This window comes from Haemorhous mexicanus, chromosome 30, assembly GCF_027477595.1.
Source record: "Haemorhous mexicanus isolate bHaeMex1 chromosome 30, bHaeMex1.pri, whole genome shotgun sequence".
Taxonomy (NCBI): Eukaryota; Metazoa; Chordata; class Aves; order Passeriformes; family Fringillidae; genus Haemorhous; species Haemorhous mexicanus.
This window is the reverse complement of record NC_082370.1, coordinates 2,975,005-2,997,890: the sequence shown is the minus strand read 5'-3', so window position 1 is coordinate 2,997,890 and position 22,886 is coordinate 2,975,005. Positions and strand designations below refer to the sequence as shown.

At 54.4% G+C, this 22,886-nt stretch overlaps 2 protein-coding genes across 4 annotated transcripts; both read right to left on the bottom strand.

The window, feature by feature from the left end:
- Positions 1-1,000: 1,000 nt before the first annotated feature.
- Positions 1,001-10,122, bottom strand: LOC132339973 (indoleamine 2,3-dioxygenase 2-like). Of its 3 annotated transcripts, XM_059870623.1 has the most exons (10): positions 10,007-10,122; positions 9,401-9,496; positions 8,745-8,864; positions 8,421-8,539; positions 7,820-7,834; positions 6,900-6,999; positions 6,590-6,707; positions 6,432-6,483; positions 3,858-4,006; positions 1,001-2,421 (listed from the first exon to the last, which is right to left on the bottom strand). In XM_059870623.1, exons 1-10 carry the CDS (start codon positions 10,106-10,108, stop codon positions 2,051-2,053), a joined length of 1,242 nt encoding a protein of 413 aa, XP_059726606.1. In that variant the 5' UTR covers positions 10,109-10,122; the 3' UTR covers positions 1,001-2,050. The 3 variants fall into 3 exon arrangements, with proteins under 3 accessions (XP_059726606.1, XP_059726608.1, XP_059726607.1); XM_059870625.1 differs by lacking the exon at positions 3,858-4,006; XM_059870624.1 differs by lacking the exon at positions 10,007-10,122 and having other exon boundaries at positions 8,745-8,878; positions 9,401-9,499.
- A 1,723-nt stretch (positions 10,123-11,845) lies between these two features.
- On the bottom strand, positions 11,846-22,233 carry LOC132339828 (disintegrin and metalloproteinase domain-containing protein 32-like). The gene is given in 15 exon segments (XM_059870346.1): positions 11,846-12,003; positions 12,856-12,973; positions 13,053-13,133; positions 13,470-13,653; positions 14,443-14,551; positions 15,572-15,770; positions 17,372-17,461; positions 18,929-19,115; positions 19,722-19,855; positions 19,858-20,110; positions 20,467-20,633; positions 21,257-21,328; positions 21,595-21,660; positions 21,837-22,029; positions 22,148-22,233. Coding segments are annotated over 15 exon segments (2,097 nt in total).
- Positions 22,234-22,886: the final 653 nt, after the last annotated feature.

Below are 22,886 nucleotides of genomic sequence, written 5' to 3'. Positions count from 1 at the left end.
CATTCCATCCTATCCTATTCTATCCTATCCTATCCTATCCTATCCTATCCTATCCTATCCTATCCTATCCTATCCTATCCTATCCTATCCTATCCTATCCTATCCTATGCTTGTGATTCTGTGATCAGGGCTTTGTCACAAGTCTTTTTCCCATGCTGGCCCCTTGGGGAAGCCGTGTGTCCCCATGTCCCTGCTACAGCACAGTGTTATCACCGAGACTTAAAGTGAAGCCCCCGTGCCCCCCAGCGCTGCAGCTTTGCCCCTGTGACATCCTGAGTCCTTAATGAACCAGGAGGGGTGATGGATTTGGGGCATGGAGAGCAACCCCTGTACCCCTGTGCCTCGGTGCAGCCTCCTGGACACCCCGACTTTGTCCCAGCTCTTGGCTCCCTTCTCTCATCCAGGCTCCCCTCGGGAGTTTGGGTTTGAGCGGCCTCAGCATCACTCCCACAACGGGAAAGTTGCTGTTTATTGGACTCCCCCTGTGGAGGAATCACGGTCCCTTTGCAGCTGTGGGGGGACAGGAGCCGTGTGCGGGTGCCAGCGGCTGGGGGTCACAGTGGGGAGCTCCTTGTCGCCCACCGCCCTGCACCCCCCGATCCCCGCCCGTGCCCACCTCCCATCCCGGCCCCCTCGGCTCCCCTGGTGCCAAGCGCGGCTTTCTGCCGCCACCTGGTGATGGACACAGAAGGGCTGTGACATCCCAGGGCCCGGCCTCACGGCTGGCTCGGCAGTCGCTGCTTTATCCGTCCGTGTGACCCACCCGTGTCCATCCGAGCTGCGACCCCCACGCCGGGGTGGAGCGGGGAACAAGCGGGGCTTGGAGGGACACAGCTCCTCCCTGGGGCCCGGGGGTGATGGGCTGGTGTCAGTGCCACAGGAGAGCCCTGTGCCCCTGCCAGGGGAGTCTCGGGGCTTTAGCTGGTCAGAGTGACCCCGAGATGTGTCACAAAGTCTCTTTTCCAGCCCGGCACTCGAAGAAGGAGTCAGAGCTCTTCAGTTCTCGGTCTCAAGGTTGTTTATTGTTCCTTATCTATAATTTTTTTTCTACTGTCCAGCCGAGGTTGCTCAGCAGGACAGACAGAGGCACTGCCTGCCCTGGGGTGGTGTTATCTATTTATACTAAAATTACGTGTACAATATTTACAATTACTTCCCAATCCCCATCACCTCTGTTAGTGAGCTTCTACTCTAAACCCATCCAAAAGTGCCACCATCACAGCAGAAGGTGGAGGCCAAGAAGAAGAAGAAGGAGAAAGGCTGGACACACCCAGACTCCTCCATCTGAACCCCCATTCTAAAAACCCCAAAAATCTATTTTTCACCCTGTGATAAATTCACTGTCATTCTACTCAAACTGTCATGGCTTGCAGATCTTCATATAAGGTTGGTAATTTTCTTCATGGGTCATAATCAAAACCACGGGGGTCTTGGGCTCTGTGCCAGGATCTCTGAGCCCCCTGGCAGGAGACAGCCAGAGGGATGTCCTGAATTCCAACAGGGGAGGATGCTGAGCTCACAGCAGCAGCACTGCTCTTTGTCACCAGCCCCAAGCATGTCCCTCGTGTCCCAGACCTGCACAGGTGGGAAGGTGCTGCTGATGGCAGGTTTTGCATCTTGGCTTGTTGCAGATGGAGCCCCTTGGCCTCCTGAGCCCACTTTGGACAGCCCTCAGGGTGGGTCAGGTGTCACTGACATGTTTTCTGAAAAATACCTTTCTCTAGGATTTTCTGCTGAGAAGCTGGGAGGCCTCAGAAATGAAATGTAAACAAGAACTATCTGATGGCTGTGGAATGTGGTCTAGAGATGATTTTCCAACAGGTGCATCTTTGATTGGACTCATGTAGATTGTTTTTGCTTGATGATCAATCATGGTCCAGCTATGTCAAGGCTCTGAGTATGTCACGAGATTTTATTATCATTCTTTGCTAGCCTTCTGATGTCTCCTTTCTCTTTCTTCAGTATAGTTTTAGTACAGCATTTTGAATATAATATATACCATGAAAACATGGAGTGAAGATTCTCATCACACCCACAAACCCCGCCACAGTCAGGCACTTATGATCCCCTCCCTGGTGGTGTCCCTGATGCTCTTCAGGAAGCTGAAGATGTGCGACCCGCCGGTTCCTTTATCCTCCAGGGCCGACGGCGGCTTTCCCGCAGCGGGGCCGGCCCTGCCGCTCGGCTCTGCCCGCCTGGCCTTGGCTTTGGCGGCCGCCACGGCGATGTACTTGGTGACCATGGTGATGTGGTAGGACCTGAACTCTGCCAGCGCCGACACGCAGCGGTTGAAGGCGGCGCGGAGCCGCGCGTCCCCCGAGGAGAGCGCCAGGTGCCGCGGGGACACCGCGCCGCGGATCTGCTCCACGAAGGCTCGGTGTGCCGGGGGCATGTACTGCCTCATCCTGCGCAGGAAGGCGGCTGCGAGACACCAGAAAAGGCAGGAATAAGTTGTGGGTGAGTGGATTAAAGGCCCCGAGCCTCTAGGAGAGAAGCTGCTGGTTGAGGGACCCTGACAGCCTGCACAGCCTCCTCTGCCCTGCCTCCAATGAAGTGACAAAGAAAACCCATATTAGGGCAGTGCTCCTTAGGGCTGGTGCTAACCCTAAAAGGCAGGGTTTAGCTTGCTCCCAGCCTTCTGGTGTTCTTTTTTTTTTTTTTTTTTTTTTTTTTTTTTTGCTAATTTCTGGTAAATATTTCTCTTGTGGGCTGGACTAAAGTGGAACTTCATGAATGGCCTCTCACTGGCAGGATGCCTGCATGTTCTGCTCTCATCTCTGGGCCCATAGAGAACCTCAGCAAAAAGCTGACGTACAAGAAGCCAAATGCATGCTTTTGTGAATTTATCATGGTGAGGAAGCAGCTGCCAGAGGCACGTTTATAACCTTCCTCCCTGGACTGGGCAGAGCCTGGTGCCAGCCAGGATGAGATGGGCACATGTCCTCCTGCCTGCCAGAGCTGGCACACTCATGGGAATCACTCTGGCTCATCTCTTCCCTCATCTGCTTTGGAGAAGGAAAAATGTCACCATCAGATTTTCTGAAAAATCCCTTCACCAGGATTTCTTTTCCTGGGAAGATGAGAAGCCTCAGAGAAAAGACAATATTATCTCATTTGCTTCTCCTGTGTTTTGCTGCTTTGGAATGTGGTTGGAGATTGTTTATCCAACAGGTGATTGATTGATTGATTGGTTTCACATGGATTGTTTTTATTTAATGACCAGTCACCATCCAGCTGTGTCAGGACTCTGGAAGGAGTCATGAGTTTTCATTATCATTCTTGGTAAGCCTTCTGTCTGTATCCTTCTCTATTCTTTAGTGTAGTTATATATAGCATTCTTTAATACAATATTGTGGTGGTGTTTGCAGGGGTCCCAGGATGAGGGAAGAGATGAGAATCTTGACTCCATGTTTCAGAAGGCTGATTTATTATTTTATTATATAGTATTATATTAAAAGAAAATTATATATTAAAACTATACTAAAGAACAGAAGAAAGGATTTCATCAGAAGGCTGGCAAAGGAAAGGAATTGAATGATGATAAAATCTTGTGACTGCTCACAGCCTCGACACAGGTGGCTGTCATTGGTCATCAGTAAAAACAATTTCACATGCTGGGTAAACAATTCTCCAGATCACATTCCAAAGCAGCAAAACATGGAGAAGCTGAAACTTCCCAGCTTCTCAGGAGAAAAGACCCTAACGAATCCATTTTTGATTTTTCATAAAATATGTCAGTGACCTACTATAATATCATAAAATAACAAATTAGCCTTCTAAGAACGTGGAGTCAGATTCACTCATCTCTCCCCTCGCTGGGGTTGTCTGCAGATTGGCCAGGAAAGCTGGTGGCTCACCGCAGTCCTGGTGGTGGCAGATGCCCAGGAGCTCATCGAAGGCGTGCAGGACCGTGCTCTGCGCCGCGCTGCCCCCCGAGAAGGCCAGGGGCTCCGGGGACACCCCCTCGTAGATCAGCCCCTGGGCCATGGCTGGGTTGTCCTTCCAGCTAGGCAGGAGACACGGCAGTCAGGCAGCAGCCATGGGGCTGGGGACAGGGGCCTGTGAGAAGGGATCTTGGGCTGGCAAGATTGAGCCCAAATCTGGCCCAGCCCGTGGATCTCCTCCTCCAACACAGCCATGTCAGCCTTCCTCAAACAGGAGGTAAACTTGGAAATCAGATCCTGTGCCACATCAGATTCTGTGCCACATCAGATTCTGTGCCACATCAGATTCTGTGCCAAAGCACACAGTGAGACCATGGGGGTAAGGAGAAATCCTTAATTTTTTTCTGGGCCCCGTGAGAAGGGACCTTGGGCTGGCAAGATTGAGCAAAACTTCCCCGGCCCAGCCCGTGGATCTCCTCCTCCAACACAGCCATGTCAGCCTTCCTCAAACAGGAGATAAACTTGGAAATCAGATTCTGTGCCACATCAGATTCTGTGCCACAGCACACAATGAGACCATGGGGTTAAGGAGAAATCCTTAATTTTTTTCTGGGCTCTGTAAGAAGGGACCTTGGGCTGGCAAGATTGAGCAAAACTTCCCCGGCCCAGCCCATGGATCTCCTCCTCCAACACAGCCATGTCAGCCTTCCTCAGACAGGAGATAAACTTGGAAATCAGATTCTGTGCCACATCAGATTCTGTGCCAAAGCACACAGTGAGACCATGGGGGTAAGGAGAAATCCTTAATTTTTTTCTGGGCTCTGTAAGAAGGGACCTTGGGCTGGCAAGATTGAGCCCAAATCTGGCCCAGCCCGTGGATCTCCTCCTCCAACACAGCCATGTCAGCCTTCCTCAAACAGGAGATAAACTTGGAAATCAGATCCTGTGCCACATCAGATTCTGTGCCAAATCAGATTCTGTGCCACATCAGATTCTGTGCCAAAGCACACAGTGAGGCCGGGGGGTAAGGAGAAATCCTTAATTTTCCTTTGCCAGAAGAGCGTTCTCTGGGATCTCCACACCCTGTGGCATGGTGCTGGGACACACTGCCCTGCCTGGCTGCACCTCCTGCTCCAGTTCAGGAAGGTTTCTGCAAGCAGAGAGGGGAGGGGGCACTTTACTGGGCAACAGTGGCACTTTACATCAATTCTTTGAATGTCAGTGGCCATTTGCAGAAGCAGGTGGTCACCCAAACACTCCTTTGAGCCCCTGAAGTCTGGATTTTCCTTTGTTCTTGTTATTCAAGGTGATATCTTTTTTAAAGGCATTTGGAAGAAAAATAGAGGCCAGGCCAGCCTGCCTCTATCTATCTCTGCAGATAACAAGACAAGGATGGGATTTCCTCCCTCTGAAGCTGCTGGTCCTGGGCAGGTGGGGAGCCAGCACTGCTGGTGCCTCCCACACACACCTTGAACTCAGACCCTGTCAGCCCCCCTTGTGCTGGAGAAGTGCTCACACCCAAATGGAGACAGGAGGTAGGATTTCAGGGAGGTAAAGTGCCTGGCACAAAAATATCTGTTGGCCTTTAGCAGAATGCACCATTCCATGAGGCTTTGGGTGCTGGCTGCAGTGCCTGTTGGGCTACAGGAACAGATTTTACACAAACTGCAGAGAAAATAGATTCACTATCAAATACCAGAATATTTTTAGTTCTCCCAGGATTGTATTTATAGTAACCTCTACTAGTGGGAAGTTGTTAGAAGCAGAAGGGAATTTAAAAGGCATGTTTTCCCAAGCTGATGACCATCGAGACAAGGTCAACTTGGATAAAAAATGAGAGAAACTTACTCACGATGCACGGAGCCTTTTACTTGGGAATGCTGAGATATGATGGAGAGAAATAAAAATAGAATCCTCCTGAGAAGCCTGGGACCTAGTGTCTGCAGATGCTGCAGCCCCCAGGGGTGCTGGGGGATGGTGAAGGCACCGTGCTGGGCTCCTGGGCTGTGGTTCTGCCTTGCCCAAAGAGCATTTTCAGTATTTGGGGGGGGGATTTTCTTTTTTTGAACTGACAGAATTGTAACAGAGCAGCAGCAAGAGGATTGTTACAGATGTTTGCTTAACACACAGTGGGAAGAGCCTCTGCTCAGCTTTGCAGCTTTGTGTACACAGCGTGGAAGGAAAGAGAAATTCCTCTTCTCCTGTCCAAACTGCTCGGCCAAGAGCAGGAAAGATTCATTTGTGCACAATTCTGGCTGTTGGGGCTGTCAGGGCTGAGCTGAAGCATGGGATGGAAGGAAGCTGGAGGGAGGCAGACCCCAGCCCTTGGCCACAGTCCATGCCCAGCTGATCCAGTGCCTAGGAATTCCTGAGGGCCAGGATCACAATGCTCTAGGGAGCATCACTGCCAGACACAATGCTGGTCCCTACCCTGCCCTGGGAGCTCCCTATCCCCCCTGGGCTGCCCCTTCCCTGCACATCCCCAGCTCCCCCCAGCCCTGGGAGCTGCCAGCACAGTGGCTCTGAAGGGAAACAGGCCCCACTCACCCAGAGAGAAAGATCCGGATCACAGAGTAGAACACTTCTGGATCCACATAGTCTAGGAGGAAGTCAGTCAGATCAGATCAGATCAGATCAGAGGTGATGGGCAGCTGCAGCAGAGGGTGTCATGAGCTGCAGCATGCCCAGGCACCAGCTGCTCTCACCGTGCATCCTCCTCAGTGCCTCCCTCATGGCCTCGATGGCCCCTGCCAGCTCCTCCAGGGCTCTGTGCAGGGACTCCTCATCCCCCTGCAGGGTGGCACCAAGGGCCTGGGTGATTGCCTGTGGGAGGAGGAGGGACAGCACCGGGTCACAAAGGGGGAGGATGTCTGTGGACAGTGGCTCTGGACATTGCTTCCCATAGCAGCTCTGCCCCTTCCCCAGCCCGGGTTCAGGGGGCAGGAACACCTTGTGGGTGCACCTTAGGCACTTAGTGCAGGTAAGCAAAGAGCCCTGACAGGGGGTGGTACCCACCTTAATGCCAGGCACAGCTGCCTTCTCAACAAGCAGGGTGACAAGGATGAAGCCCCGCAGGCTCTCTCCCCCAGGCAGTGTGATGATCGTGTCCAGGTTCCTGCACAGAAGGGCCAAGAACAGGGATTGGGGGGGGGTGGCTCAGGATTTCCTTACACACTGTGGGACCCACTGAGCCCTTGGAACAAAACCATCCCAGACTCCAGAGCCTCTTATCAGAGGAGCTGGCACAGAGTGAAAGGGGAGTGTGGTATTTGCAGGGTCCCCAGTATGAAGGAGGAATTGAGAATCTGACTCCATGTTCTCAGAAGGCTAATTTATTATTATATCATCTATATTATATTATATTATATAAAAGAATGCTATACTAAAACTATACTAAAGAATACAGAAGGATACTTACAGAAGGCTTAACAAGATACTAATTAATAACTTGTGACTTTCCAGAGTCCTGACACAGCTTGGCCATGATTGGTCATTAAGAAAAACAATCCACATGAAACCAATCAAACATGCACTTGTTGGATAAACACTCTCCAAACCACATTCCAAAGCAGCAAAACACAGGAGAAGCAATCAGATAATTATTGTTTTCATCTTTCTCTGAGGCTTCTCAGCTTCCCAGGAGAAGAAATCCTGGCAAAGGGATTTTTCCAGAAAATAAGACAGTGACAGGAGAGCAGGACTGCTCTGGTTTAGGGGTCCTGCCATCTTCCCTGTGCTCTCCCCATGGCCAGTGGGTCTGTGCAGCCAGAGCAGCCAGCAGCTCTGCTGCAGTCCCTTTGCTGTTGTCACAGTGGCACGTGTGTGACAAGTCCAACACACATCAAGAGAGGCTCAGCCCAAGCAGTGCTACAGAGCTGAGCCAATCCAAACAATAACCAGCACCGTTAGAAAATAAATGAGCAGTAACTACTTACTCAATTTCCAGAGGCCTGAAGGCATTGCAGTTATGGCCAACAAATGCACAAGAAAAGGAGAGAGAGAGAGAGAGAGAGAGAGAGATTATAAATTTTTCTAGTAACAATTGTTCCTGGCTCTGCACAGGAGAGCTCTTCATCCACTTTCCCTCTTTTCCTCCCTCTGGGCATGGAAGGAGCTCGGTGACTTCAGTGTGTGAGTTGTGCGTGCAAAGAGCAAATCTGGGCAGAATCGGAGCAGGGAGGGTTTGGTGGGACCTTGGGATCTGTGCTGGGCACAGAAGGTGTTTTCCATTGCTCTGAGACTGTCTGCTGTGGAAAGTAGATTAATATCCAGCAGAGGAATGACTTTTTCATTTGGTGGAGCTGAAATGGTCCCATGCCCTGCGGGGAATAGAGGAGGGGGCTGCTCCCAGAGACACCCACACCCCCAGAGAGTTCCTGTGTCCACACCCATGGGGCTGAGCCCAGCAAAGGTGGGATTCAAGGGGCTTTGGCAGAGCAGGAGCAGTTTGGGAACAGTCTGTCCCCAACACCTGCTGATCACTGCTGCCCAGCCTCGGGAAGAGCCGCGCTCAGCCCGCTGGCATTCGCTGTTTACCCGTTGGGGTCCTTCCTCCTCCAGTTGGCCAACACAAAGTCTGCATGGCTGAGGATGGGTGGGAGGCCCAGGGCCTGGGAGACCTCCCAGAAGGGGACAGCGAGGTTTCGAGGCAGGACCTGAGTGTCACAAAGCACAGGGGAAGGTGGGGATGTGGTCAGGCTGTGGGAAGGTGTCTGGCTGCAGGCAGCAGCCAGGCAGGAGGGGCACGCTCCTGCTGCAGCCACAGGAAGGGGGATTTGTTCCCAAGGGGCAAGTGCTAAGGGAGCAGCACCAGCTCCCAGAGCCCAAGGAGCAGGAGAACCTGCTTTACCTTGCCTTTACCTGCACGGTGCCCTCCTCGCCCTCCTGCCAGACGTAGCCCATGGTGATGAAGCTGAGCACCAGGTGTGCCAAGTGCAGCTCCTCACGTCCTCGGAGCTGCTGGGGGCTCAGCTGCGGCATCTGCCAGGGAAACCCTTGGGAGCAAGGAGCAGAGCCAGCAATGCCAAGGCCCCTGTGGTGGAGGGGCTGCCCTGCCAGTTGGGGGAACCCTCCTGGTGCTTCTCCTCTGCCTTTATGCCTCCCTTCCCACCCACTCTGCAGGATTTGCTCCTGCTGCACTGGTACTGGTTTGTGAGCAGGGACAGTAATCCAGGGGTTTTCCTCAAAAAGGAGTCCCTCCTCCTGGTGCTGGGTTGCCCATGGGGCAGCTGATCCCAAAAGGGTCGAGCCTGACTGGGAGCTGACATCAGAGAGCACAGCTGGGATGAGACATGGCTCTTGTGACACCTAGAGGGGCCCTGCTCCAGCCCTTGCTGCCTGCTGAGCACTTGGATCTGGTGCGGGAGCTATTTCTGTGCCAAAGTTAAGACTTTGCTGTCACCTGGTGTCAGTCCTGGCTCAGCACACATCTGGGCTGCTTTGGCAGGTTTTACAGACACTGCTGTGTCAGATCAAGGTTTCAGAGAGCTCTGAGGGCAGGAAGGAGAAGGCCATACCTGGTGCACACGTGAGCGGAGCTGATGGCTGGTGATCAGCTGGGGCAGCTCACGGGCAATGTCCATCCAGGGGCTGTAGGGTGCTGGCAGCTCTGTCTTGGTGGAGAGGGGCAGAGGGAGGGCTGTGAACGGGCCCAGGCTCCCAGCACCCACCCAGCCCCACACAGCACTGCTGATGGCTTGTGTCTGGTTCCCCCTCCTGTAAGGTGAGCCTGTGTGGTCACAAATGAATGGATGGTGAACACGATCTGTCTGTCCCCACCCACTCCCACTGAGGAGCCAGGCCAGTGATAAATAGCCCCACTTTGGGCACAGGACACCTGCCCTTGTGCTCCCCAAAATCCTGTAGAGCCAAGGCCAGTCAGAGCTCCTTCACCTCTCCTCTGTGCTGCTTGCTGCAGCTGCTTTCATCATTTTAAAGGGTAGGGGTTTGTCCTACCAAACTGCCTGTGCCAGAATAGCACCTTCCCTCCTCATAGTTCTTTGTAAAGTGCTACAGCAAAATGCTGAATCAAAGCTCCCCCACCAGAAAGCTGCTCACCAACCCCTCTATTTCCCTGTCTGCCTCCTGTGGCACAAGGATGGGGAGGCACAGCCAGCTCCTACCAGAGGATCGGGAAGCAGGAAGCCAAACTCCTCGGAGATTTGAAACCTGCTCAGTGCCAGAGGCAGCAGCAGGGGCTCCTCCGTGTCAGCGCTGCCCTCCATGGCTGGACCTGGCTGCCAGGACTGCTCTGGCCTGGCCACCCCGCTGGCAGAATGTGCTGAGCCAGCACCTTGGCCTGGGAGGTCAGGCCTGGCTGCCCAATGGCCAGAGGGTCTGAGCAAACATGGCTAAAGGTTGCTGATAAGGCTTTGTCTGCAGCAAACATTAAACTCTGTTCTCATGGATGGGAAAGCCTTGGGCCACCTGTCTCTGGGGAAGCTGACTCCTCCCAGGACTGCTCCAAAGGGCTGCCAGGCTCCCATGGGGTGGGAGGTTCTCAGAATCTCTGCTGGTCACAGTGACTCTGAGATATGCAGAAGTCTCCTTTTCCCAGCCCGGCAGTCGAAGAAGGAGTCAGGATTCCTCTGTTCTTGTTCTCAAGGTTCTTTATTATTTCTTATCTGTGTCATTCTTTCTCTGACCTGCTGAGGTCTGTCTGGCAGGTCGGGTTGAGGCAACTGACCACCTTGAGGTGGTGTTAACTTTTTATACTAAAAACTACCTGTACTTTATTTAGCATATCTTCCCAGTACCTATCACCTGTGTTAGACAGTGAGTTTCTACCTTAAACCAATCCAAAAGTGCCACCATCCCAGCAGAAGATGGAGGCCAAGAAGAAGAAAGGCTGGACACACCCAGATTCCTCCATCTTCAGAGGCAGCCACAGCACCAGAGCCAGCCCAGTTGAACAGCCCCCAGCATCAGGCAGCTTCACAGCCCTCACAGATGGGCAAATCCCAACCACCACTGTGTGCCCACAGAGAAAAGGGGATCATTTCAGCAGCTGTGGCCCTAGGCCCTGAGAGCAGGGTTAGCTCTGACAAAAAACATAAACTATGGAAGCATAAAACCACGGGGCATTGGCCATGACAGCAGCTTTGCCCAACACCTTTAATTAGTGCTCGTGGTGCTGCCCCAGCGCTGGCTCTGCTGGTGGGTCCATGTCTGTCTTCAGCTCCAGCTCTGGCTCTAGCTGTACGTCTGTCTGCAGCTCCGGGGCCAGCTCTGGGTCTGGCTCCTGATGTAGCTCCAGGTCTGGCTCCTGTTTTAGGTCCAGGTCTTGCTCCCAATTTAGCTCCAGGTCTGGCTGCAGATTTAGCTCCAGATCTGACTCCTGTTTTAGCTCCAGGCCTGGCTCCAGATTTAGCTCCAGGTCTGGCTCCAGATTCATCTCCAGGTCTGGCTCCCATTTTAGCTCCAGGTCTGGCTCCAGATTTAGCTCCAGGCCTGGCTCCTGTTTTACCTCCAGGCCTGGCTCCCTATGTAGCTCCAGACCTGGCTCCCAATGTAGCTCCAGGCCTAGCTCCCGTTTTAGCTGCAGGCCTGGCTCCTGTTTTAGCTCCAGGCCTAACTCCCGTTTTAGCTCCAGGCCTGGCTCCCATTTTACCTTCAGGTCTGGCTCCTGATGTAGCTCCAGGCCTGGCTCCCCATTTATCTTCACATCTGGCTCCCGATGTAGCTCCAGGTCTGGTTCCCGTTTTACCTCCAGGCCTGGCTCCAGATTTCGCTCCAGGTCTGGCTCCAGCTCCCTGCCCATGTCCCAGCTGGTGCTGTGGGGGATCTGCAGTGGGGCCTTGGCCCTGACTTGGCTCAGGGGGTGCCTCAGTCTGAGGTCACCTCAGCCCTGAGCAGTGTCCTTATATCCCCATGGGACTCACCTTATCCCCTCCCCTCTGCAGGGATGCCCTCACCCCTCTCACGCCCTGCCTCCCCAGGCCCCCGCAGCCGTGGGGCCCCACTCACCCCTCGGTGCCCGGCGCCTGCTCCCCGTGGCGCTGGCCGGGCACCCGCTGCCGCCACAGGCCGAGCCCCAGGGCTGCCGTGAGGAACAGCAGGACAAGGCTGGAGCCCAGCACCAGCCAGGCCATCTCGCCATCCTCCAGTGCTCGATGCAGGCCTGGAGGGAGATGGCCTGGATGGGCATGGGCACTGCAAGTCCTGCAAGGCACTTCCAGCCCTGCTGGGCACAGGCACTGCCAGCCCTGCACAGGCACTGCCAGCCCTGCACAGGCACTGCCAGCCGGGCACAGGCACTGCCAGCCCGGCACAGGCACTGCCAGCTGGGCACGGCATAGGCACTGCCAGCCCTGCTGGGCACTGCCAGCCCTGCTGGGCACAGGCACTGCCAGCCCTGCTGGGCACTGCCAGCCCTGCTGGGCACAGGCACTGCCAGCCCTGCTGGGCACAGGCACTGCCAGCCCTGCACAGGCACTGACAGCCCTGCTGGGCACAGGCACTGCCAACCCTGCAGAGGCACTGACAGCCCTGCTGGGCACAGGCACTGCCAACCCTGCACAGGCACTGCCAGCCCTGCAAGGCACAGGAACTGCCAGCCCTGCTGGGCACAGGCACTGCCAACCCTGCACAGGTACTGCCAACCCTGCACAGGCACTGCCAGCCCTGCTGGGCACAGGCACTGCCAACCCTGCACAGGCACTGCCAGCCCTGCAAGGCACAGGAACTGCCAGCCCTGCTGGGCACAGGCACTGCCAACCCTGCACAGGTACTGCCAACCCTGCACAGGCACTGCCAGCCCTGCTGGGCACAGGCACTGCCAGCCCTGCACAGGCACTGCCAACCCTGCTGGGCACTGCCAGCCCTGCTGGGCACAGGCACTGCCAGCCCTGCTGGGCACAGGCACTGCCAGCCCAGCCTGTCCAGCCCAGCTGTGCACAGGCACTGCCAGCCCAGCCTGACCAGCCCAGCCGGGCACAGCCCCTCCCAGCCCTGCCCATGCTGCCCCACTCACCTCCCTCTGCCAGCTGCAGGCCGCTGCCCCTGATGCCCCCACGGCGCGACCCCCTCCACTGGCAGTCGGGGGGCTGCCAGCCGAAGTTGCAGTGGCAGTTGCCCAGGTTGTTGCACACCTGCAGGGCCAGGGAGGGGTACAGGTGTGCAGGGGACTCGTACAGCCTGCCCCCCCTGCCCAGCACCCCTGGGACTCACGCCGTGGTCGTGGCACTTTGTTTTGCTGTCACAGGTCTGTCGCAGCACCGAGAGTGGGTGGCATGTGTTGTTCATACACACCTGGGAAAAACCATGGCAAAAACCATGGCAGCTCCAGCCCAGCACTGCCTCACCCATACAGTGCTCAGCACATCAGGCTATGGCCCAAAGGGAAATGAAAACACACTATTTGAAAACAAAAGAAAAAATAAAAAAGAAAGACAAGCCACAGTTCTGCCCTGAGGCCAGGTCATTTTAGTGCTCACACCCCACCGAACCTTTAATGCAATCTTTGCAAGTTTTTACAGTGTTTTTAAATATCAAGCCCACTGCTGCAAGGAACGAGTGTTTCCATGATCTTGTTAATATTTAAAGTTTCTATTTGTCATTCCAGATGATTACAGAATATTTCCTTACCCTTCCAGAGCCACACTTTGTCCCTGGAGCAACCTGAAGGGGATCCAGCCAGATGGACACGTTCAGGTAGTTGAGAGTCACACAGATATGATGCCTCACCCGGGCGTACATCACGGCAGTGGCAGGTGCTAAGAAGGGCTTGTGGGACGGGTACGTGCAGATTAACTTCCCACACCTGAGATCCCTGGAAAGCCAGTTTGCACAGGATGTGTATCAAACACACACAGACACGTGGGTCTGTTCTTCAGCACAGGCTACAGCCAATGTCTGAGGGCACCATTTGTGGTATTTGCAGGGGTCCCCAGGACGAGGTGAGAGATGAGTGAATCTGACTCCATGTTCTTAGAAGGCTAATTTATTATTTTATTATATTATTAGTTTATTATTTTAATAATTTATTAATTTGTTTATTAATTAATTTATTATTGCATTATATTATTTAGTATAGCATTAAAGAATGCTATACTAAAACTATACTAAAGAATACAGACAGAAGGCTTTACAAAAATGATAATGAAAAACTCGTGACTGACTCCTCAGCTGATGGTGATTGGTCATTAAATTAAAAAAATTCACATGAAACCAATCAACCATGCACCTGTTGGTAAACAATCTCCAGCCACATTCCAAAGCAGCAAAACAGGGAGAAGCAAATGAGATCATATTGTTTTTTCTCTGGGGCTTCTCATCTTCCCAGGAGAAGAAATCCTGGTGAAGGGATTTTTCAGAAAATATGACACACAGATACTGCCTGATGAGCCCTGGGACATTAAACAGCACAGTCTGGTGAGAAAATATCAGCAGGACTGGGACGTCCAAGGGAGGCTCTGTGACACATTGTACTGAGGAGAACACAGAGAGGTATAATTGCTTCACAAACCTCACCATAAACTGGAGTCTTGCCACTTCTCATGAGTGTCCAACCCCAGTGAACGTGGATTTTGGCAGAGCCAGTGCCCCCTGGCCAGCATACCTCCAAACACAGCGCCGGTACTTGTGCCCAGACTGGAAGCCGCAGTGCCCGAACCGGTCCCGCTGCCCGTTGATCTCCTCGTAACACATCGTGGGAGCGTTCTTTGAGTCTGCAGGTTCAGCAATAATACTTGTTACTGGAGTAGATGAAATGTGGAAATTCCTGCTGAGGCTACAGTTATCTCACTGAATGAAAATCCTGGCATACCAAAGGAGGGTTCCAGGAAATTCCCTCTGATGAGATTACAGCGATATGCACCAAAATCCTAGCCTGAATATTTGTCTCCAGAAATGTTGATTCCAGAGGATTATTCATCTGGCCAAACCCCAGCAATATGCATTCCATATGCATCATGGATAAGATAAATATGTGTCTCTTACAGGAGATTTTCCTCTAAGAAAGTGAATTATTTACCATTTTCGGGAAACTCTCAGCAAGAGCAGCAGCAAGAAAGGAAAAACTACATAAATATGCTAAAAAGATAAAATCAACAATAGGAAAGCAAGAAACCCTTCCCAGCAATCCTCAGAGTTTGGAAATGTATAAAAAAGAGTTTGTGAGAGCTGTCTTTCCATGCTGCACAGAGGAGAAGAGCCATAGTGGCCCCCCCTGTCTCACCTGATGCTGTTGGCCTGGTTCAGCACTGATCTGATCTTTGCCTTTTTTATGATTGTATTTTAATTATTGAATAATTTCTCCTTATTAATCAAATCAGCTAATTCATTTATAGCATGACCATTAAAAGGAATACAAAGGAACATATTCTGGTATCTAATAACTTCATTTTTCATTATTTTATTAGAGAAAACATACCTATCCCTGCCCAAACCCTCAGCAGTCCTGAACCCCAGGAATCAGCAGGGGAGTAGCAAATGGGCAAGTGCTCTGATTGAGTTTGCCCACAGAAAATAATTTGCTTTTTGTTTTTTTCCATTGTTATCTGTGAAGCACTGGGGGGGACTCTGTTAACCAGAGGCAAACCAGAGCTTGAAATGCTTTCCTAGAGCTGTGCCTTCTCTCCAGGTGCCCCTCTCTCACCCGAGCTCGGTGCATTGAAGAGCACAGGTATGTGATGCTGTGGCCACCCCTGCCCCTGAGCAGTGCCAGTGCCACCAGCACAGCCTGTTACCTTGCCCGTAGAGCCGCTTGCACTGCAGGTCTGGGGACTGGCAGCGTCCCTGGTAGCAGTAGCCGGTGCCACGGCCGCACTCCTGCCCGTCCTGCACGTACAGGTCGGGCGGGCAGGAGGCGGAGGAGCCGCTGCAGAACTCGGGCAGGTCGCACTGGGCATCGGCGATCGGGCGGCACAGCGTGTTCCTCCACTTGAACTGGGCAGCAGGAGGAGCTCTGCAGCCTCCCTTACCTGCCAGCCTGGGCAGGAGGAGCTCTGCAGCCTCTCTCACCCACCAGCCTGGGCAGGAGGAGCTCTGCAGCCTCCCTCACCTGCCAGCCTGGGCAGGAGGAGCTCTGCAGCCTCCCTCACCCGCCAGCCTGGGCAGGAGGAGCTCTGCAGCCCCCCATGTCCACCAGCTTGGGCAGGAGGAGCTCTGCAGCCTCCCTCACCTGCCAGCCTGGGCAGGAGGAGCTCTGCAGCCTCTCTCACCCACCAGCCTGGGCAGGAGGAGCTCTGCAGCCTCCCTCACCTGCCAGCCTGGGCAGGAGGAGCTCTGCAGCCTCCCTTACCTGCCAGCCTGGGCAGGAGGAGCTCTGCAGCCTCCCTTACCTGCCAGCCTGGGCAGGAGGAGCTCTGCAGCCTCCTTCACCTGCCAGCCTGGGCAGGAGGAGCTCTGTAGCCTCTCTCACCCACCAGCCTGGGCAGGAGGAGCTCTGCAGCCCCCCATGTCTGCCAGCCTGGGCAGGAGGAGCTCTGTAGCCTCTCTCACCTGCCAGCCTGGGCAGGAGCAGCTCTGCAGCCCCCCATGTCTGCCAGCCTGGGCAGGAGGAGCTCTGCAGCCCCCCATGTCTGCCAGCCTGGGCAGGAGGAGCTCTGTAGCCTCTCTCACCTGCCAGCCTGGGCAGGAGCAGCTCTGCAGCCCCCCATGTCTGCCAGCCTGGGCAGGAGGAGCTCTGCAGCCCCCCATGTCTGCCAACCTGGGCAGGAGGAGCTCTGCAGCCTCCCATGTCTGCCAGCCTGGGCAGGAGGAGCTCTGCAGCCTCCCATGTCTGCCAGCCTGGGCAGGAGGAGCTCTGCAGCCTCCCATGTCTGCCAGCCTGGGCAGGAGGAGCTCTGCAGCCTCTCTCACCTGCCAGCCTGGGCAGGAGCAGCTCTGCAGCCCCCCATGTCTGCCAGCCTGGGCAGGAGGAGCTCTGCAGCCCCCCATGTCTGCCAACCTGGGCAGGAGGAGCTCTGCAGCCTCCCATGTCTGCCAGCCTGGGCAGGAGGAGCTCTGCAGCCTCCCTCACCTGCCAGCCTGGGCAGGAGGAGCTCTGCAGCCCCCATGTCTGCTAACCTGGGCAGGAGGAGCTCTGCAGCCCCCCATGTCCACCAGCCTGGGCTGGAGGAGCTCTGCAGCCCCCCATGTCCACCAGCCTGGGCAGGAGGAGCTCTGCAGCCCCCCATGTCCACCAGCCTGGGCAGGAGGAGCTCTGCAGCCCCCCATGTCCACCAGCCTGGGCAGAAGGAGCTCTGCAGACCCCCTCACCTGCCAGCCTGAGCCCACACAGCCCCCTCTGCCCATGGCCTCGGGGTGCCTCCCCCTGAGGAGTGTGTCCCTGTCCCCTCAGGTGTGACACGTGTGTGACACTGCCTGGGACAGTCCCCAGGTAATATTCCCCCCAGGGGTTCCCAAGAGCTGAGCCGGGAAGTTCCAACCCCAGGAACCTTTCCCACTGCACAGCAGGAAGTTTGGCTCCCTCCCCCAGCATGGGAACATACCATTTGGCCAAAAATAAATCATGATTTTGTCATAATTGTAAAAATGTGCCTTACCTGGCAATTTCTACAACATAATCCAGAGGCACATCTTGCTCTTGGCCTCAGTGTACATGTTGGAGTGCAACACCTGTCCTTCTGGCATTCCTGTGGACACATGGCAAACCCACGTTATTTTATATTTTTGTACCCTCAAGCTTCTCCTCCTCCTCTCCCAATATTACTTGGACAATATCCAGAAGAACAAATGGGCAAAACTGCCACACAGAAACAATCTCCAACCCAGCCCTCCCTGGGCTGCTCCCCATGTGGGAATCCATAAAATCAGAGGGCTTTGGGAAAGCTGCAGAAGGCCTCAGAGACAGCAGAACTGGGATTGGAGCTGAGCAGGAGCCATGAGATTGGTCAGCAGAAAAATTATGTACAATGTAGAAAAGTAAGGACAGACAGAACCATGGTCTGTGTATTAAGGCTTGTCCAGAATAACTCCCTAAGCTGCAGAAAAGTTTATCTAGTGATATTAGGGAGTTCTAAGCTTAATACTGGAGCTCTGTGCATTGTGTTTAAGGCTCACAAGAAGGTGTTGGATTTGAAATAAGCAAAAATTGTTTTAACCAAAGGTACCTGTGCTTATAGTGGTTGGATGGAACTACTGTCAGTGTAGAATATATCCTATACAGATATAAATACTGTCAGTGTGCTTCTGCTTTGTGTGATTGGTCAAAAACACTTTTAAAGTGAGTTGTAACATGGAGTTCTTGGTCTGCTGCTGGGGATGTGAGCTGCTGGCACCTTCCCATTGCCATAGCCATGGAATGAGAGTGATGCTGGAAAATCAAACAGCTCCAGGCACCTTCCCAGCAGTCCTGTCCTGTTGGTGATTTGTGCACAGCCCCTGGCTGGCAATACCCCGCTGCTCTGGGGCTCCTGATCCCAAGGGTGACTCCACAGGCACAAAGCAGGGCTGTGCCCACCTGGACTATCTGTGCCCACCTGGGCTCTCTGTGCCCACCCGGGCTGTCTGTGCCCACCCGGGCTGTGCCTGCTTGGGCTCTCTGTGCCCACCTGGGCTGTGCCCACCCGGGCTCTCTGTGCCCACCTGGGCTCTCTGTCCCCACCTGGGCTGTGCCCACCTGGGCTCTCTGTGCCCACCTGGGCTGTGCCCACCCGGGCTCTCTGTGCCCACCTGGGCTCTCTGTGCCCACCCGGGCTCTCTGTCCCCACCCGGGCTCTCTGTCCCCACCCGGGCTCTCTGTGCCCACCTGGGCTCTCTGTGCCCACCCGGGCTGTGCCCACCTGGGCTCTCTGTTCCCACCTGGGCTGTGCCCACCCGGGCTCTCTGTGCCCACCTGGGCTCTCTGTCCCCACCTGGGCTTTGCCCACCTGGGCTCTCTGTGCCCACCTGGGCTCTCTGTGCCCACCTGGGCTGTGCCCACCCGGGCTCTCTGTGCCCACCTGGGCTGTGCCCACCTGGGCTGTGCCCACCCGGGCTGTCTGTGCCCACCCGGGCTGTCTGTGCCCACCTGGGCTGTGCCCGCCCGGGCTCTCTGTGCCCACCTGGGCTCTCTGTCCCCATCTGGGCTCTCTGTGCCCACCTGGGCTCTCTGTGCCCACCTGGGCCGTGCCGCAGTCGCACTGCTCGCCCGGCTCCACCACGCGGTTGCCGCAGACAGCGCTGCTCTGCCGGGGCAGGCGGCTCAGCCGGGGGCTGCTGAAAAGGCACTCGCCTCTGCCCTGCTTCAGGAAGCTCTCAAAGTCCCTGATGCTGCAGTTACTGAAGGCTTTGGCCCCGCTGAGATGTCTAACATAAAGCAATGATCAGGTTGTAAGTTACACATTCCCCGCCCCTCTCTCTCCGAAGCTCTGTGCAAGTCAAGGGCTGGCCCAGACATTAGCACAGGGTACAACAGCCCCTGGGGTCTATTAATTCACCTGATCTACAGCTCATCATTAACAGAGATGGAAAAACATCCTGAAGTACCTTCATTTTAGAGAGCAAAGGTCTCTTTTGTCAAATTAAGCACTAAATTGCTATTTAATGAATTCTTTTTTTCTTCAAAGAGGAATAAAGGCAGGTATTTCTTCACTGAAACAATGGTATTGAAACAACTGAAAAAACTGGTATTCAGGCACGGGAATTGCTGCCCAGGGAGGTGGTGGAGTCCCCACCCCTGGACGTGTTCAAGAAATGACTGACACAGCACTCAGTGCTCTGGTCCAGTTGACAAGGTGGTGATTGCTCAGAGGTTGGACTCCATGGTCCTGGAGGCCTTTTCCAGCCTGAGTGACTCCATTCTTGCAGTGGAATGACAGTGGTGGAGGACACTCCTGACCAGGGGACACCGTGCAGCCACCCCTGTCCCTCCCCTCGCGTGTCCCAGCCCCGCAGCCCCTCGGGCAAACTCACAGGGCCTCAGGGCTCATGGTGCAGACTCGCCCGGGGCAGCTGCAGCCTCGGGGGCTGTCGGGGCTCATGCCCAGGCTGTGGGCCAGCACCTGTGCCAGGAGCACGGAGAAGGACTCCAGGGTCACGTTCCCGTGGTACTGGAGGGAGGAGAGAGGGGAGCTGCCAGAGCTGAGCGTTCCTTGCAGAGATCCCTGCTCTGCACACAGATCCTCCCACGTGCTCCATCCACCCCTGCCCCTGCTGCCCAGGCTGAGTTCACAGCCATGTGGGCTGCTGAGGGACAGGCAGAGGACAGAGGGGACCATACCAGGGCCACCGTGGCAGCAGCATCTCTCTGACATGCCTTTCCTGGAGCTGCTGCACCCACGAGGGCTCCTTGGTGCCTGTACCTGGAACAGAGGTGGGGTCACTGCTGGTCCCAGGGACCCCCTCGGGCTGTGGTCAGTGGGGGATGCTGGCTCTGTACAGCCCAAGTCCCCTTGGTGCCCCTGTTTGCTGTCCCCAGGGGAGCTGGGGCAGGGTCTGGTGCCTGCTGCTGGCAGGGACTGGGGGGGTGGCAAGGGATGGACAGCACCATTGCAGCTGCTGCATCGCTAGGAGGAATGGCTTGGAAGAAATACTTTAAGAATATTAAGGATTTAGGAAATAAATTTTTAAAAAAGCATTTGTTGTCAAAGTTTCAACTTACATTGGTTTGACTGACTGCTACCACATAATCTTTAACACCAATGAACTTTTATCTTACCCTAAGAGAGAAGCAATGTTGTGTGCCTGTGGCTCCAGAGACAACTGTTTCCACTGTAAAAATCGCTGTAGAAGGTCCTCTGTGTCCCCTGCTGTTGATATTTTATCCCCCTCTGCCCACAGCTCCAGGGAGGACAGCACAATGGTGACATTAAGGGGTTTAAACATCTGAAAGTATAAGAGAGGAAACATCTGCTCTCACACCTTCCCTTCATGCAGAGTCACACAGTAAACACAGGGGGAAAGTAAATTGCTGCTGTCAGTGCCTCAATGACATCTGCAGCCAAAAACAATGAACACACCTAAAGAATAAAGAGATACAGCAAGAGGCCTGAGCCAAAGTCCAATAACTTCAAAAGTGTTAGGGGTTTTGGGAATAACTTCTCATTGCACAAGTGAAGCATAAGATCACCAGTGGAGTAAAGGACAGGATTGGAAGTTGGTTACAAGCACCTGAGAGTCGGCTGGTTAATTGGATCAGTGAGATCAGGGATCTGCTGCACAGAGAGGGAAGCAACCCAGGAGTCCTCAAAATGCAGGGTTTGGCTGCCCTGAGGCAAACTGCCTGTTTATCTGTGCATCTGCATGTGACATGGCCATCACACAGGGAAAGGTGTTCCTTTGTGGCAGACTGACATGTCCAGAGGAAAAACCTTCTTAGGAAACATGGAATTTTTTACATAACATCCTCCTAAGACTAAAAGCAGCTAGAAAAGAGGTGGCCACTGCTAACATCAACATCCCACTCCTCCCCCATCTCACTGCAGTACAAACCAGACTTAAGAACTCACATTGTTGATTAAATTGAAGGCCTGGATTATGTTCTGTGTCGCTGCATTCGGGTCTGATCCCATATAGTTGTACTGAAAAACAACCCAAGGGGACACAAGGGCAGACAAGGAGCTTACCAGGGTGAAGCATGTCAGTGTTGGAACACTGAAATGATTCCCAACACCGAGCCATGGAGACATGAGCTACAAATTCACATTCCTTATTTCCTACAAAATCCACAGCACGTGTAACGTTTCAAAACAGAAAACAAATCCACATAAAAGCTGGGAAATGTTACCATTGCCATGCTCACAGAAGTCAGGCAAAGAAAAGGAAGAAGTGGCTGGCATGGACTTACCAAAGCCTTGTCCAAAACCACGTATACTGTGAGGTATTTGGGAGACTGTGCAGCGGCCGAGAGGGGCTAAAAGAGAAAATGGGCTTCAAAGTACAGATCCTGCATTCTCTGGTTGCCTCACTGCTGCTGCTGGCTGTGCTTCTTCAAAGCTTGTGTCCAAGTGTCTGGCAAAGCTTCCAGCACAATCAGGTCCCTCCTCACAGGACAGGGACAGCAGCACTGCGAGAACAGGCACCACTCACCTTGTCATCCCTGGGGGCCTCGTCCAGCATGTCCCAGGCTGCCAGCCCACCCTGCCCTGCCTCAGGGGGGCTGTGGGCAGGGGGGGCTGCTGCCATCTGCTCCTCACCCACTCGGTACAGCACGTGCTGGAAGGCAGGGGAGTAGTCCAGGGGCTGGATCCCATAGCTCACGTTCTCAAACTGCAGCAAACCCCTGCCAGGGCACCAGCACTGCCCACTTGCTCCTGGGCACTGGCACAGCTGGCACAGCTGTTTGTTCTGCAGGCCAGGCTGCCAGGGAGGGCAGCACAGGGGCAGGGCTGGTGCTCTACCTGAGCCCCGAGCAGGTGTTGAGGGTCACTGCTGAGCTGGGGAAGCCATCGATGTAGCCCCAGTAGTGGCAGCCTCCCTGTGACATGACAGAGGACAGGGAGCCCTTCCATGGCTGGGCAGGCCATCCCTTACCCACCATCCCCTTACCCACCACCCCAGCTGGAGCAGCTGCCTTGGGCAGAGACAAACAGCCCAAAGCAAGGCCAGGTTACCTCAGTGTGGGCAGAATCAGAGTGCAAAGATCCCTGCTCACTGGACACATAAGTCTGGAAATCATCAGATAAAAAGGCACTGCAAGAGAGAGGCACAAAGTGAGGTACTTACAGCAGCATCCATCACCCAGAGCTTCTCAAGCTTCTTGCAGGTCCTGCAGCCACCAGGGAGCAGGGCAGCCACTGTCAGCCAGGGCAGTGTCAGGGCCAACTCACTGCTGCTGCAGGTGGATGGTGTAAGGCCTCCCCTCAATCTTCAGGGTGTAGGACACTGCCTCCTTGTGCACACAGAAAAGCAGAGAAGGGGAGAAATGGGAACAGGCAGTTGGGAATAGCACAATCCAAGGCCTGCTGTGAACAGCAGAGGGGGAGCACAGCGTGGGTGCAGCCATCACGGTGCTGGCAGCTCTGCTGTGGTGCCATTGTTACAGCTGCCACCACATCTGTACTCCCCCAGCCCTCCTCTTCAGCTGCACCCTCCCCTCCCCCAGCCTCCCCGAGCCCCCCAGCACCGTGCCTGCTTCAG